At 38.7% G+C, this 15,339-nt stretch overlaps 3 protein-coding genes across 6 annotated transcripts in view; 1 reads left to right on the plus strand and 2 right to left on the minus strand.

Moving 5' to 3' along the window:
- Positions 1–2,030: 2,030 nt before the first annotated feature.
- ATP5MPL (ATP synthase membrane subunit 6.8PL) lies at positions 2,031–6,616 on the minus strand. 2 transcript variants are annotated; one of them, XM_015632010.2, is made up of 4 exons: positions 6,494–6,616; positions 4,727–4,850; positions 3,080–3,100; positions 2,031–2,227 (listed from the first exon to the last, which is right to left on the minus strand). In XM_015632010.2, the coding sequence occupies exons 2-4, from the start codon at positions 4,848–4,850 to the stop codon at positions 2,202–2,204; spliced, it is 171 nt and encodes a 56-aa protein (XP_015487496.1). In that variant the 5' UTR covers positions 6,494–6,616; the 3' UTR covers positions 2,031–2,201. The 2 variants fall into 2 exon arrangements, with proteins under 2 accessions (XP_015487496.1, XP_033371025.1); XM_033515134.1 differs by lacking the exon at positions 6,494–6,616 and adding an exon at positions 6,003–6,127.
- Positions 6,617–8,368: 1,752 nt separating this feature from the next.
- The window catches only part of TDRD9 (tudor domain containing 9), a 67,043-nt gene continuing 60,072 nt past the window's right edge, over positions 8,369–15,339 (plus strand). Inside the window, exon 1 of one of the 2 annotated variants that reach the window (XM_015631882.1) lies at positions 8,369–8,589. In XM_015631882.1, coding sequence (XP_015487368.1) covers positions 8,438–8,589 — 152 coding nt within the window. In that variant the 5' untranslated portion in view covers positions 8,369–8,437. The remainder of the gene's footprint in view (positions 8,590–15,339) is intronic. The other variant, XM_015631880.2, reaches the window with a different exon arrangement.
- Positions 12,181–15,241, minus strand: RD3L (retinal degeneration 3 like). Of its 2 annotated transcripts, none has more exons than XM_015631884.3 (4): positions 15,070–15,241; positions 14,749–14,837; positions 13,789–14,094; positions 12,181–12,943 (listed from the first exon to the last, which is right to left on the minus strand). In XM_015631884.3, exons 3-4 carry the CDS (start codon positions 14,085–14,087, stop codon positions 12,646–12,648), a joined length of 597 nt encoding a protein of 198 aa, XP_015487370.1. In that variant the 5' UTR covers positions 14,088–14,094; positions 14,749–14,837; positions 15,070–15,241; the 3' UTR covers positions 12,181–12,645. The 2 variants fall into 2 exon arrangements, with proteins under 2 accessions (XP_015487370.1, XP_015487369.1); XM_015631883.3 differs by having other exon boundaries at positions 14,749–14,840.

Below are 15,339 nucleotides of genomic sequence, written 5' to 3' on the forward strand. Positions count from 1 at the left end.
CTTCATAGAAATTCCTGACAGAGAAGCACCAGTGGAAGAACCAGTTGCATATGGCATTGTTTCAGTAGAAATTACCATTTTTATAACCCAGACACTGCTGCCCATACGTACTTTCTTTCCCTACTAGAAAATTAAGCAAGTCAGAGAGAAAGAAGTTAAGACTTGAAGCAGGTTAACTTTACCTAGAAGTGCAGTTAAGTGTGCTCCAAGGGCAGGTCAGCAGAAGCTCTTCTTGCCTTCCAAACCAGGAGATCAGAAGAGCATGTTGACGTACCTCAGTGCCAATGATCTGGCTAAGGTGAAACAAATCCTGCAGTGATTAATGTTTATTTCCTGGTCTGTTTGCCTGAGCTCTGTAATTGAAAATTGCTAAAGCAGGTCATTTGAAGTATGTGTGGTATCTTAGGAACTATAACTTAGTGATCATAAATTTGCATTACAAATGCTCTTATTGCTCTTATTGCTCCTTACTTGGCATAAATTTTCAATCTGAACTGCTTATTAAGTATACCACAACTCACCCACCCTGTAATTACCACTAGCCTAATATCTGTTCACTTAAGTGAACATTTTCTTCTAGCTTTTATTCTCCATTCCCTTCTTTTGGATGATTTTTATTTTATGTGAAAAATCTAGTAGTGAGTTCTTCCAATTTCTCATTCATTTTTCTGTGGTGAGGAAACAGAAAAACCCATATAGAAATTATTAAAGAAATCAGGAAAAACAGATCAAGCAAAGGTGCAATAAAGAAAACTGTGGAAGGTGGAATATATATCAAAAATACATGAAGAACAGATGTCACCTTTTCAAACTCAGTGATACTAAACCTGCCTTCCTTAAAAAAAGCTCTCAGAAAAATAAGACTGGTGATTTTACTCTACTCAATAGGTACAGGTATTAAGCATAAGTATAAATTTAGAAGAAATTAAAGGCAACAGTGTTTGGAATGTTTAGCATCAGCAGGTGAGGTTATCAAATTCCTGAGTGCTCAAATACAAAACATTTAAGCTATGGCCATATACTGCAGTCAGGAGATTGAAAAGCAAAACTTTAATCAAGCTGAAAGATTTAAGATGTTTCAGCGAAGTAGTTAAAAAGATGTACGTAAGCATTAAGTCATTAAAATGACTTAAGCCTCTTAATCTTCTCAAAGGCAGATTAGGCTAAATTTAAACAAAACATGACATGAAGTCTAGTTTTGGTTTTACACATATGTATCCTTAGTAGAGAATTCAATATGTGCAGTTCTGGACACTGATTTTCCTAAGATAGTATATCTACAGTCTCCAAAATACACTTGCTATGGAGTTCTAATAGCTATCTACAAAAACCACTAATGACCCATCCTAATAATACAAATATTATTTCTACACTTTCAGGAAAAAGGAAAACTCTTTGAAGCCGGTTAAATGTTTGTGATCATACCAACTGCTGCCAGTGCCTGATGTCACTATTCCCTTTAAATTCTGAGGTTTTCGTAAGCTCCAATGGCAAATGAAAGCCCATGTCATAACAATTTTCCTATACAATATAAGCATGTTATTACTTACTCCTTTGCAAAACTTGGGATTAAAGGAAAAGCCTTTCAGAATAATTCCTTAGCTCTACTGAATATGAAGAACAAAAAATAGTTGTGAATTATGCACTTTTAAAAAAATCTGTAAATGTTTTGCATGGTGTTTTCGTAACTGTAACTTCTGCTTTTATAAACCTTGCAGAACTAAGAACTCTTTAAAAATGAAAAGTTTAAAATATAATTTTTGGTACCCTTGATTACTGCACCACAAGATAACAAAAAGCTGGGGATTAAGACCTCATACTTGGCATCCCATACTTTAAAAATGACATTTTTAAAGTAAATAGCCAAAAAAAGCTATTATTATGGGGGGGAGGGAAGGAATCTAATTCTATTAATAAGTTTAATTATAAAGATTTGGTCCCTTTTAAAGTACTGTAGAAAAAGTTTAACATGGTACTTAGAACTGTAGAAGCTTATTCTAAAAATTAGATTAGCACTGCACTCCAGCATATATTGTCCAACATCTTTAATTAATTCTTGCTCAATGGATTTATTCTTTTTCCAATTACAGCAGATGGACCAGGTAGGGTTCTAGCATTCATTTCCCTATGGTTGGAACTTGCTTCATTTGCAGTAGAGATGATGAACCACCAAATTCATATTCCAAGAGGAGAAGAGATCTTTAATGATGGCCAGAACCAGAGGACTCTGAAACAAAGACATGATTTAGGCTGTTCAAACAGTAAAGAAAATCAATTCAGGAATGTAGTGCAGGTCCTAGAACTGACATCTATACTTATATCTGAGCACGAGAATTGGCTATTTAAATGAAACAATACCCTCAGAACGTGTACACAAGTAAACACAGCAATTATTAAAAATTCTCTTTTGCAAGTTTTATAGCCCTATTACAGTCAAACACCCATCCTTCCTTGGTTTTGTTATGGTTCTTCCAGAACTGAAGTTTATTCTATGTCTACTAGGCAGTATTTTCGCTAATTGCACATTGCAAAATATAAATAATGTTTGCATGCACAAATTCAACTGGGAGTGAATGGTTTCTCTCTCATGGTCCAGCAAGTGAAGAGCAGAGATACAGCAGGCCATAAAAATATAATTTCCAGTGTGATGTCAGAAGAAACTGTCCATAAATATCTAAACACTACTTTATACACATACAAATTCAAAACACAAAGTTTATACTTTCTAATTTCTTGACAGCTAAAATAGCAGGTACTCTTGAAATCATGCTGGTTTAAATAATCCCATTAAATGGCTGGTACTATTATTTGAAAAAATATCTCGCCCACACAATCAAGTTACAGAGTTTCCATTTTTCTCCTAAAACCTACACAAAAGATTATTTATGTGCAGATCCACAGATGTTTCTAGGTTATGAAATTATCAATACAATCAAAATTACTTATTTTAAAGCAGTCTTTAAACATTAGCTAAATCTGTAACTTAAGCCCCAAATTTATCTAATGTACAATATTCTGAACTGATTTTTACTGCACTTATTTAAAAATTACATCAAGGTATTAAATATTTAATACTTACTATTTCCTGATGATTTTTTGCCTGGGGAAAAAAAAATAAGCTGAACAATGACAGTTGAAAATATATTTCCTATTTACTTTTTACTGATAAATTTTAATTAGCTTATTATTAGCTTAAACAAAAATTGCACGTGTACAACATGTACTTTCCATGGTACGTTTCTGTAAACTTTACACTGATTTTCAAAAGTTGTTTGGTTTTAGTTAACAAAGACTCCATGCATTTAGAAATTATAGTCATCAAGATTGCTACTATAATTCTAAAGAAATCTTTATGGAATATTACTATTTTACATAATATATGGAGATATATATATATGCACACATGATATGGATGTAAAAGAAACTGTTTGCTTTAAAATTTTCCTTTGTATTTTACATTCCCATTGTAATTGTCCTCCTAAAATACTGGGTCACAGTGATAAAAAAATTCTTTGCAAGAAAGTTATAAGAGATTGTACAATCTCCATCCTTGGAAATACTCAAATTATGAATAAGGTTATAAGCAACCTGAGCTAACTGTGATCTAAAGCTTCAAGGTTTGGACCAGGTGAGCTCAACAGGTCCCTTCCAATCTGAATTATCCTGCAACATACTCTTCTATAATTCTGTGTATTATTTGCAAAATTATTCCCCAAAGTGTAGAAAGGCCTACAGCTATTAAGAACTATTTTCTCTTTCAAATAAAGCTTAGCATACAGTTGCCATTTTTCCTGGTTTTTTGGCCCTCAAAACTCTACACCAGGTAATCTAAGTCACGAATTAATGCAGCATGATATGAATACAAGTTTGAAACAGACTGTCCATTTTGAACTCTCCTTGAAATAAAAGTTTAAAGCAAAAGTTAAACTTTTTTTTTCTTCCTGTCTACCTCCACTACTCGTATTTACTTAATAGTCATTAAGTACTCATTAAGATCAACTGCTTATATTTACTTAAACTTCTAAGTGCAGTGTATCAGTTTGGAATGCTACACATTATTTGGACAAAGCTAGATAAAAACTGAGGTAATATCTCTCAGCTGTTCCCACAGCAAGGGGTTCCTTTCTTTGTGAACTTTGTGTACAATGTACAACACTTCATTGTTCACTATAGCCAGTAAAGTGTCTGACTTGGGATTTTCTTGAGCATAGCCTAAATTGACAAACAGGACCTTTTAAGACACCATAATTTCTTGTACCCTTCTGCTTACCTGGCCCATTCAAATTTATTATTTTTACATTACATATCCTATTTCTTTCTCTGAGAAAGTCATCAAGTGTCACCAAGTAACACACATTCTCATGTTCAGTGATGTAGCTCTCTTTTTGAGGTGCCATCAGCCCAAAATACACTTTCACAAGTTCATGTGAGAAAACCTTTTAAAAATTATTCCTTTTCAAAATCTTGAGGGAGTAAATTAGATCTGTACTTTAAAAATCAAGTCCTACATTACCTAATCTTCATAATTGTAAGCACAGTTACATTCACATTTCAGTATTTTTGTTAGTGGAACCTTCTACAATCAGCATTTAAAACATCTAAATTTGTATAGCAAAGACCTGGCCCCAAGGAAGAATGTTAATTTCTAATTTGCTGGCTATCTTCAATGACTGATTCCTCTTGTGGGTATTCTCTTCTATAAAAAAGACTGTAATGTGTGACTTACCCCCATATGAAATCTTGTAGTAGGCATAAGCTGTTAATGCTACACCAACCCATATTTCTTGATACACAGTAGAGAAGTAGAATTTCATGGGTCTTAATGCCTTTGGAATCATGTTCTGCACCATCTGAAATTTTAAGAAATGTTGTCATTTTAACTTTTGCAGCTGTATTCTTACTTGCTGGACTTTTAACATACATACATACAGACACACACACACAAATATTCTATTTTTATGTATACACACACACATACTCCTGATGCATATCAGCAGCAGTTTACAAGTTAAAAAACAAAATCCCCAAGCATACAAAAGAACTTATTCCAAAGCAAAGAAATAAAAATTCAGAGTTAAGGTTACAATTCATGGGCTAACACAAAAAAATAATTAAAATTACAGTTGATGAAAGGGTTCAAAGATGAGTCAACAGAACATTTACAGAGCAGCAGTGGCTAGACTTCTCTCTGCCTATCAGTGACAGCTTTTTCCTAGTGCTTCTAGATTCCCTCAGGAGGAAATCTCATTCCAGACAAGCCAGAAAGGCTCCTTCCTTGCCCTACCAATTTAGTTTCTCTCTCTCACAGCTGTCTATTCCAGCATGGTAATTTCTACTCAAAATAGCAACATAAATGATGTTAAGCTAATGAATTCATGCTTTATCATGACTATTTGACTTTCAAAATATACCCCAAGAGCAAGAAGCCTGTCAGTTAGTGTTTTTTTTTCCTTTCCTTGCAGCTTTTTAAGACAAAGAGAAAATTGTAGGAGGTTTTTAAATAAAGCTTATCCTAACTCACATAAATGTTAGTTCACTTTTGCACCACACTGCACTGAGATGTCCCATGTTCTACTGACTTACACACAGCAGTTCACCCAATAGTCACTATTCATGCTTATCACAACCCAATAAAGTCAGCTATACACACATGTAGACAGCATATGGTAAACCAGAGACCCAGGAAAGAAAAGCAGAATTTAACTTCTCTGAGGTAATGTTCACTTATCTGCCGTTACTAAATGTAAAGCATCTTTTGCCAAGCCTTTAAGAGGAGAGGATACAAGGGCAGCCAGTGTCAAAACAATTGGAAAAATATAGGTGTTTTTTAAAGAATGAAAGCAACTTTGAGGCAATTCTTATATACTTAAAGAAAAACCCACATTTGCATTTGTTTATGTACAGTCATTTCAATCATTTATTTTTGTAGCAAAAGTTTCTGAAACACCTTTGTGCTTTCAGCAACACTGTTTACAACACACTGCATTAAGGACACTGCTCACCTAAATTTCCAGTGTTTGTAGTTTGAGGTGAACAGTGGAGTACAGTCACAGAATATCATGACATACTAACAAACAAGGAGACTGAACAGAACAGGAGGGAAAGATTTCCCAAAGGCTACAAATCAGGGAATAAGCAGTGCCGTTTCCGCTTAACACCGCACTAAAGCCCGCCAGACACCTTTCCCCAGGGCCTGCGCGGACGCGATATCGTCCTGAGCAATATTTTTTTGAAATCTACCCGGAACAACGCTGTATTTGCTGTCTCCTTGACCTCCCCGCCACAACCCGCCGCTGCCCGGGGCACCTGCGGCCCGCCCCAGGCCCGACCCGCAGCACCGCTGTGGGCGGGTAACGGCAAATTCCAGCGCCGCGGGCCGCACTCCCTTTCTCCCTTCTTCCCTTCCCAGGCTGAACCAGCGCTGCCCCCACCCGAGGCACCCCCGACCGGAGCCCGCCAGGACCCAGCCGGGCCTCGCCCGGCTCGGACCCACCGTGCCAAGGGAGCGGCGAAGGTCACACTCGGGAACGGGGACGGGTCCGCTGCGGCCGCGGGGCGCGCCGGGAAGGGACGCGCGGCGGGCGGGGACAGCAGCGCCCCCTATGGCCGCGGAGGACCAGAGCGGCCTGGCACCGCGGCGGTGCCAGCCCCGCTTCCCTGGGCATCACGGAATGGGTCAGGCGGGAAGGGAACGCAGTGGGACACCTGGAATAACCTCCCCGCTCAAGCAGGGTCATCCCAGAGCACGTGGCGCAGGATCGCGTCCAGACCATTCTTTAATATCTCCAGTGAGGGAAACTCCGCACCTTCTCCGGGCAACCTATTCCAGTGCATGATCACCGCACAGTAAAGTTCTTCGCTGATGTTCGGGTGGAACTTCCTGTGCATCACTTTCTGCCCGTTGCTTCTTGTCCTATCACTCTGCACCACCGAGAAGAGCCTGGCTCCATCTTCTTGGCACCCTCCCTTCAGATATTTATACACACTGACGAGGTTCCCTCTCAATCATCTCTTCTCGAGGCTGGATAGGCCCAATTCCTTCAGCCTTTTCTCATAAGAGAGATTCTCGAGTGCCCCCATCATTCTCTGTTGTCCCCCACTGGACCTGCTCCATGAGCTCCACATCCCTCTCGTACAGAGGAGCACAGAACTGGACACAAACCTCCACATTCACCTCCCCTAGGCTGAGCAGAGGGGCAGGATCACCTGCCTCGATCTGCTGGCAGTGCTCTTCTAACACAGATCTCACCTCAGTCCTGCTTGCCAAGAACACGCACATCAGGTGTCCCCGTGCCAGGACAATGCCAGGAAGGGCTGTCACAGTTTGTGTAGTGTGTCCCTTAGGGAACAGCTTGTCCTGGAGGAGTGGGAGGCACCCGCTGGGCCGTATTTGTGAGGTCTGAAGCACCTACGTGCTTTTCAGGCTGTTTCCTCCAGGTGCGGGAAGCACACGGTGACTGGAATTCCAGAGCTGCGCTCGGGCATTGTTCTGAGAGGAGAGGGGGGAATGACCGCCCAGGCCTCCCGTGGCTGTGAAAGGAAAGCAGAGCTCAGATCTTTACTGTGTGTGTTAAAATGCTTTAGTGGGATCACAGACTACATTTACTTTCCCAGTGAGTGATATACATAATCTCCAGGTGTATAGATTTGCTACATATGAGCTTTGTCACACAGGGCAAACAAGACTTCATGGGTGTTACATGGGTGTTTTTTGCATTTAATATGGGAGCGTAGCTTTTGTCTAAATACTGCATGTATGTCACCTCCTTCATTTAATCTTGAGATTTTAGTGAGGAAAATCCCCTTCTTTCTTTAATTTAGGATTTTGAGGCTGATACATTAAGCAACCAGAGGCTGTGGTATCCTTATCTCTCTACATATACCCTAGATTTGTATTCACCTATTTGACAGTAAGAGTCCTAAAGCAGCTAAATGCCTGCACTGTATCAGGTACTCAGTGTGGAGATGATAAATCCTATTGGAGAAAGTAAGGTTCTATGTGTTTGTATTGGTTTTCATTACTTATCTGATTTAGTAAATTACACACAGATGTATGCCGTTATTTCAGAAGAGGAGATAACAGGGTGAAAGGGAAGTTTAAGTGACATGTTTATTTTAGTTCCTATTCTTCTTATTAAATTTATCCAGTAGGGATGACAGGCCTTAGTGTTCGACCTTCCCGTACACTTCTGCTGTGCGTGTGTATGTCCTGTCTTTCTAAGGAAGGCTTTAATAAATTTGGAGGGTCGGTTTAAAGAATTCAGCCCGCAGCTCCAGGTGAATTGTCTGGGAAGGAAGGGCCGATCCCAGCCGGGGGCGGGCCGGGCCGGGCCGGGCGGCGGGCGGGAAAGTGCGCACGTGCCGGGAAGCGGGGGACCGCGTGCGGCGGCCGCCATCATCCGCCATCATCCGCCGCCATCCGCCGCCATCCGCCGCCATGCTGCGGAAACTCAGCGAGGAGCAGAGCCGGGACTGGTTCACCATCGGCGGGGCCGTCACCGCCGTCGAGCTCCTGGGCGAGGAGGCACGAGTCGGTCGCCGTGGCGCTTCGCCCCACAACCCCGCACAGGAACCACTGGCGGCTGCGGGGTGAGTGCGGGGTGGCGGGCCGCTGCTCTTGATGGCACATCCCTCTCTGCTGTGTGCCCCTGGACCTGAGTATGCTGGGCATTCCCCAGTCAGGGCACCTCCTCTGATGGGCCCAGGGTGTGCAGTTGTTGGATTCCAGCCTAACACCCCTGGTAGCATCTGTGGCTGATGCATTTTTGTGCATTTAATACTTAATATTATTTTCTGATTTGCTGCTTGGGTCTGTTGTGTCCATCATCCTAAGATGAGTTGTGTGTAGGGTTTGCTTTGTGTGAAGTGCATTAGCATTCGCGTGCACCTGTACCTAGTCCTGTTGAAAAACTGTAGAACTGGACTAGAAAAGACCAGTTTATTCTGATTTGGGTGCATTAATTTAAAATTTTACCAGTGGTAAGTGATAAATGAGATTCACGAGTTCATTGTTGTCATGACCTAAGGGGAAGCATTTAAGAGTAAAGCAAGTTAGAGGTGTATTGACATACTGTTCCTCACACATTATTCTCACGGCCGTGTTTACAGGCAGCGGAAGTATATATGTGTTTGCATAGCAGGCAGGTACATTTGATTTTCACTGGAGTCTGGATATTGAAATCCAAATACTTTCCCCTGGATGCTGCCTGGACTGTGGCAGTGCATACTAATCTCGGCATTTAGACCAGGTGTGGCAGTGAATCTGTGGTTGCCATAGAAAAGTGTTTTGTATGCACTTCCATATAGTATTTTTCAAGATGAGCTGAGCATATGCTCCAGAGTGTTTCTGGTTTGATTTTTCCCTGTGTGATGGACAGCAATAGAGCTTGCTGTATTTCAGGAAGGTGTATGTCTCGTAAAAGGTGTATATTAGCATTAGCAAAGAATTAACTTTTTACATAACATCTTGCTATCAGGTTGTCTGATTTCAGCAGAGACAGTTCAGGCTGTCAGTGTTTTCTGTCTTTGCTTCAAGTGAAGGACAAAACTGGCACCTCAAAATATCCATTCCTTCTCTTTCAGTGTAAAGGTGCTGCCATTACCAATCTCTGAATCACTGACCACGACCTACTGGGTTTTGTGCAAGTAGTTAAAATTTTCCAGAAGTGATTAGACAAAATTTTACAGTTCTTCTTAGTTATTTCTGTGTATGTGATGCCTCAACCCAGTACAAACAAGATGTTTGTGATTTCTCGGTCTTTATTTAGGTGATAGCAGCATTTCTGTAGTATTTATGAAGTGTTTGAGGAGAGATTCTTGAACCCAACTGAATACTAAGCCACAAAATCTATTTTGTGTGTTTCCTGTAGACAGGAAAAAATAAGATTCATCAAGCCTTGTATGACTAGGCAGAGGCAAATCTTAATTTTTGGTTGGACAGAAAGCTCTTTAAACTCACAAGTCTCAGCAGATAACCTAACTGAGTTTGACGGCTGAGTTAGTAGGGAAAAATAATTTTTTACAGATTTGGTTGTTTTAATTTTTTTCCCCCATGTTCAAGAGGGACACAGGCAATATTCATCCTAAACGACCATTTGTGTAAGTGTGGACAGAATTTCTTAGCAATATCTCCATGCTTTCTCTTTCTCCTTTCCCACCAGAATGTGGTCACTAGAACTGGATGCAGTAGTCTGATTAAAACATGCATATAAAAGTAGGAGAGCCTTTTTGTGCATTTCCCTGGCATTGTAAAGAGATTTAACATCAAATTTGCTATGATGGCTATCTATATTTTTAAATTACTAGGCAGCAACTGCCTTGTAGAATATGGCACAGTCGATGGACCTTGTTTCTGAACTTGGAAAAATGCATTTGCTCATGTTAAAATGAAATTGAAGTGAAGTATACAAACCGTGGGCAAGTTGTATCTGGGTTTATCTTGTTGTTTTTGTTTGTTTGTTTTCCCTACCCAGTTTTGGTGATTGTTAAGGTAAGTGGATCTTCATGTAACTGGCTTTCCATTTTCCATAAACTAAAATTTGGAAACTGCATTTTTAGAGTTTTTTTTAACCTATTTTTCAGATAGAAAGCTGTGAAGACCATTTTTAAGAAACAAACCTACATGAATTGCCATTGCAGGAATCCTGCACGTTGCAAAGCTATCTGAAACCAGCATTATGGATATTAATTCTGAGACTAATATTAATCCTGCCAATGCCTTTTAAATACTCAGTACCTGTTACCCTCCTTGCTGTAGGAAAGACACTTGATATTTAGGAAATTTCCTATAGGAAAGTACTTGACATTTAATACTGGTGAGAGTTTTATCACTGTGGAAAAACCTTTCTTTGAATCTCTTGCTGCCTTCATGCAATGATTAGATTAGAACTGTAGGAGAAAAATCTCCAACTTCTTGTGCTGCATCAATAGGGGAGAGTAAATTTAGAATGGTATTTTTGTTATTAATCCTGACAAACTGACAACTGATAAGAATAAGGCAAAGAGTTTGTAGCTGTTCTGAGTACAGATACAAGAAGTTTACTTGTCCTTACAAAGCTTTGTATGTTTAGTTTATGAGAAGTAGAGGGTCTAGTTACTTTTGGTATTGAGTTACAGCTTTTATTATTTTAAATCTGTTGGAATTTTTTTGCTCTACTACTCTGGTGTTTTGTCCTTTAGGTGGATGTAGGAGTTCTTACTGTTTTATCTTCTATGTGTATTATGTTTTACTTTACTATATTAAATGTTCTCGGTATTGTAAGCTTTACAAAGGCATTTTTAAAACAATTCTTAAAATATTTAGAAGTGCTTAGTAAATGATTGTGCCGTTTCTTCATCCAATTTATGTTGCATTATTAGTAAATTCTTTCTGGAAGTGGGGTACAGCTGTGGAGCATAAGATGCCTTTAAGTTGTGATACCACCTTAATGAAATCTGAATGTTTTCTTCAGTATGTTTGAAGAAAATACCAGAGGAAGCAGTTTTGTTTATGAAATCGTGTATTCTGTGAATTGGGCCGTGTGAATCTTGCCCATTTTTTTTCTGATCTGGCAGACAGATCAAAATGAAATACAGAGAAGAGGTTATATAAAACATGTAAAAACTTGTTACGGTGATAGGAGCACAATTGGAAATGTAGCCAACTGAGTTCTGGCATATGTTTTCATTGATTTTCTGCTCTAATTGCCTGCTGTGACCGTGACTGCTACGTATGTGATTAATCTTGTAAAACTTTGTGAACCCACAGTGATGGATGATGATGGCTAAGAAACAATAAATTTTGTTATGTGTTAATTCGGAATGAACACCTTGTGTGTTGGAAATGATCTTGGCTGTTCTATAGAGTGTCACCTGATTTGGTTAAAATGTTGAAAGTTGAATGCAGAATTTGGGTTTCATAACAGCTTTCAGTAAGTCAAATGAGAAATGGCCATTTAAAATGAAAAAAATTCAATAATTTTTGTAAAGAACAGAAAGATAGTTGTTAAATGCTGCTAAATATTTAGTGGTTTTGTTTAGCTTCAGCTTCACCTTCACCTGCTTCAGCTTCACCTTCACCTGCTTCAGCATGTGCAGAGTATAGTTTAGAAAAAAATACAGAAATAGTGCACGCAGCATAAGTTCTGTCAGTGTTTTCGTGCAACTTACTCTTGAAGGTAAGAAATAATTATTCAGCTCCAAAAAGTATTTACCAGTTTATTTAACTGATGTTATATTAAACCGTTTCTTTTACACAGTATAAAGTTCCCATAGAGCCTAAAAGCTACATGACAATCACAGGATTTTTTTGTCTAACACTCTGTGGATTGATGTTGTTTCAAAATATGCAAAGGAGTCTTTTTTTGTTGTTTAAATACTTCTAGCTATATATGGCTAAAAATTAAAATGCTTCAGAGTTTTTTTCAGAAACGTCTACATTTTTTAATAAAAGATGGCTTCAAACACAACAGTTCTAAGAAACTATAAAGATAAAAGGTGAGTTTATACTTAAGTTACTGCATACTAGCTATTAGAAAGGATTTTAATGTCTGAACTTAGAATAAAAAGGGGAGCATGTCACATTTCTTACTCCTATGCGTCTGGATCGCAGTTACAAGAAAGGAATGTAGATGGCTGCATAACTTTTTGAAAGCAAAACAGACCAGCTTAACTTGATGGGTAGTAATAGGGTAGATTCCAGATTCTGTGAGAGAAGGTGGGAAACATGCTTTGTGTGTTTTTGTCGACATAACTTGAAACCGTGGGGATTTCATCTTTGTCCGACTTGTTGGAGCTGTCGCCACGTGGACTAAAATGTTCAGAGCAATTTGTATTCCATGCATCTACCAGCTGCTCTGCTTGGTTTTCTCTCTCAATGGTGGTAAGAAACTCTTTTAAAACTTGCTTGAATATGTAGACTATTTCCCAGGGTAAAACATCATTTTCTGCCAAAACTTCCCGAAATCTAGAAACAAACAGAAATTGAAATCTAATCATAGGCGCTGAAAAAATTTCTCTTTCCTCTCTGGACATTTGGGGGTGGGGGAGGAGGAAATGACTTGAGTTCTGGTGTCATTTTTTCCTTGCTGCCACATTTCCCCACTCGCCTTCCCCAGAAGATTGTAAGAGGAAAAGAGCTCTTAACAATGCGCTGGATGTGCTCCAGCTATTGTCGATTGAAAGCGGTTACGATAGGGTAGGCTTTTTTTTTTCTTTGGCCTGTCTGGGTAACTTGATTTAAACTGACTTTGCCCTTAGGTATATTCTGGGCTTTAAAAACAAATGGACTTGTTCTGTCGTTTCTGAGTCCCTAGAAAATGTACTTAAAATGCAGGCAGAGGAGAAATTTTCGTCATAAAATGCGTGGAGGTATTTATTTATTTATTTATTTAGGTATTTAGTTATTTATTTAATTTACACTGATTTCCAACTTTTTAGGAGCTTTCTAGTATTGTAGACAGTAAGGCTGGATTTCTGCATAGTAGTGCATTGCATTAGTCCTTTATTTGGTTTTTAGTTACTGGGTTGCTGCTTAATAAATAGTAAGGATAGGTAACAGTAAGAATGGGAAGTATCGAAAGGTCATGTGAGATTTTCTTGTTTGTATTAGACCAGGAAAATCCTGACTTAAAACTTCCTTCTAGTGCAACATATTAAAGTGAAGCTATAATTTCTAAAACAGCTGTAAAAATGCGCTCCTGTTGCTGGTCATTGCTACTTTGGAAGAACAGAGCCAAATACAAATTTTGATTAGGTAGAGAAACCTCTTGCTCGTGATAGAGAACTCGGAGGGAAATACGAAACAATTACCTGCTGAGAACAGTTCCTGTTTGGCAAGGCTGAATTTGTGAGCACAAAACTTCAAGCTGCCGTTGCTCAGTAGCTGGAATTGTTGCTTGAGGGTTTTGGTAGTTCTTGAGCCAGTTGTAATCCATGCCAGTTTTCTGGACTTTTTGTTCATTTTCAATCTCTTGGACTAATCTTTCACGCTCTTTCAGGTGCCATTTCAACTCCCTCAGCAGGGTTTTTGTAACTACTTCTGATCCAGGACATCTTGTGGATTTGTAGGAATCAGTTTTTGACCATTTCATCCAGCCAAAAAGTGGCATTTTTAAGCTGGGGAGAGGAAAAAAATAAAAGAAGTTTTTCTTGTGTCTGTTCAACCGATTAGTTCTTTTTACCTGTAGACCTCCTTCATAGGAACTGAATGTTTGAATGAAACTTTATTAATGATTCTGGAATAGTATGCTGTACAAAATCACCAGGCCATAATGTAATATGACAAGCCTTTGCACCTCATATTTCCTTTCTCTTTTATGAGTTAGCATACTCTGAAATTTGCGGCATTTGAAAGTACATATCTGTCATCTTGGAAATATTCCATATTTTATCCATATTTTATACATGATTTAAAAAAACAGGTAAGAAACCCCTAAAGCCCATCACGGAAGCTGACAAAAAAAGCCTCAAATCCCACAAAAAACTCAGCTAAGTAAGAACACTCTCTCCCAACAAAACACAAACCCTCAAACCTCCAAAATTTGACCTTACACATATATTTAGAAATGAAATTAATTAATTAGTAGTTAAGTGCTGGAACTCTGCTTGATCTGGTTTTGCAACTAATGTATCAGTTTTTATTTTAAATATTTTAATTAATGTTCACATAATCTGTAAACAGAAATCTGGTAGAACAGACTTTTAAATTGCAGTTTGTAACAAATCATGCACACACAAGCATGCAAATTGGAGTAAAATAACATAAATTACCTTTGCAGTTGTCTGTGAACAGTGTTGTTTCAGGTAAGTTTGCTTGGAGGTCTCTTACTGTAGCATACCCCGTTTGCAGGTCGTTAGTGCTGCTGGAAGAAAACAAGGGTTTTTGTCTCTTTTTCGTTTTTTTTTTTTTTTTTTTTTTAAAAATACTCAAACTGTGCCCAGAAAAAATGACTTTCTGAACTGAATATGACAGTTTAAGTTTTTCTGCTTTTAAGGTTCTTTTTCATCCTCTGTACTGGAGAGAAGCAGTAATCCATTTAACCTAACATGGTCTCTCAAATACTTTCTACCAAGTCCATTAAGATCTCCTACCTTTGAATTGAGTTCTGCCGATGGCAGCAATTTGAGAAAAGATGGTAACAATTTCAAATGCTTGTTGCTAGATCCATCCAAATGTATTGTTGGTAGTGAGATGAATAATGATAGTCTGAAGCAACTACAGACGTGCTTGTAGCTAAAGTTAAGGCTGTCGTGTGATGTGATGCTTGGCTGTGCATAGCTGTAGGTCACAGTTTAGAGCTGTATTTTTATGCCCATAGAGTGCTAAAAATAACTATGTTGCTTTTATCATCAAACTAAACT

This window comes from Parus major, chromosome 5, assembly GCF_001522545.3.
Source record: "Parus major isolate Abel chromosome 5, Parus_major1.1, whole genome shotgun sequence".
In the NCBI taxonomy this organism is placed as follows: domain Eukaryota; kingdom Metazoa; phylum Chordata; class Aves; order Passeriformes; family Paridae; genus Parus; species Parus major.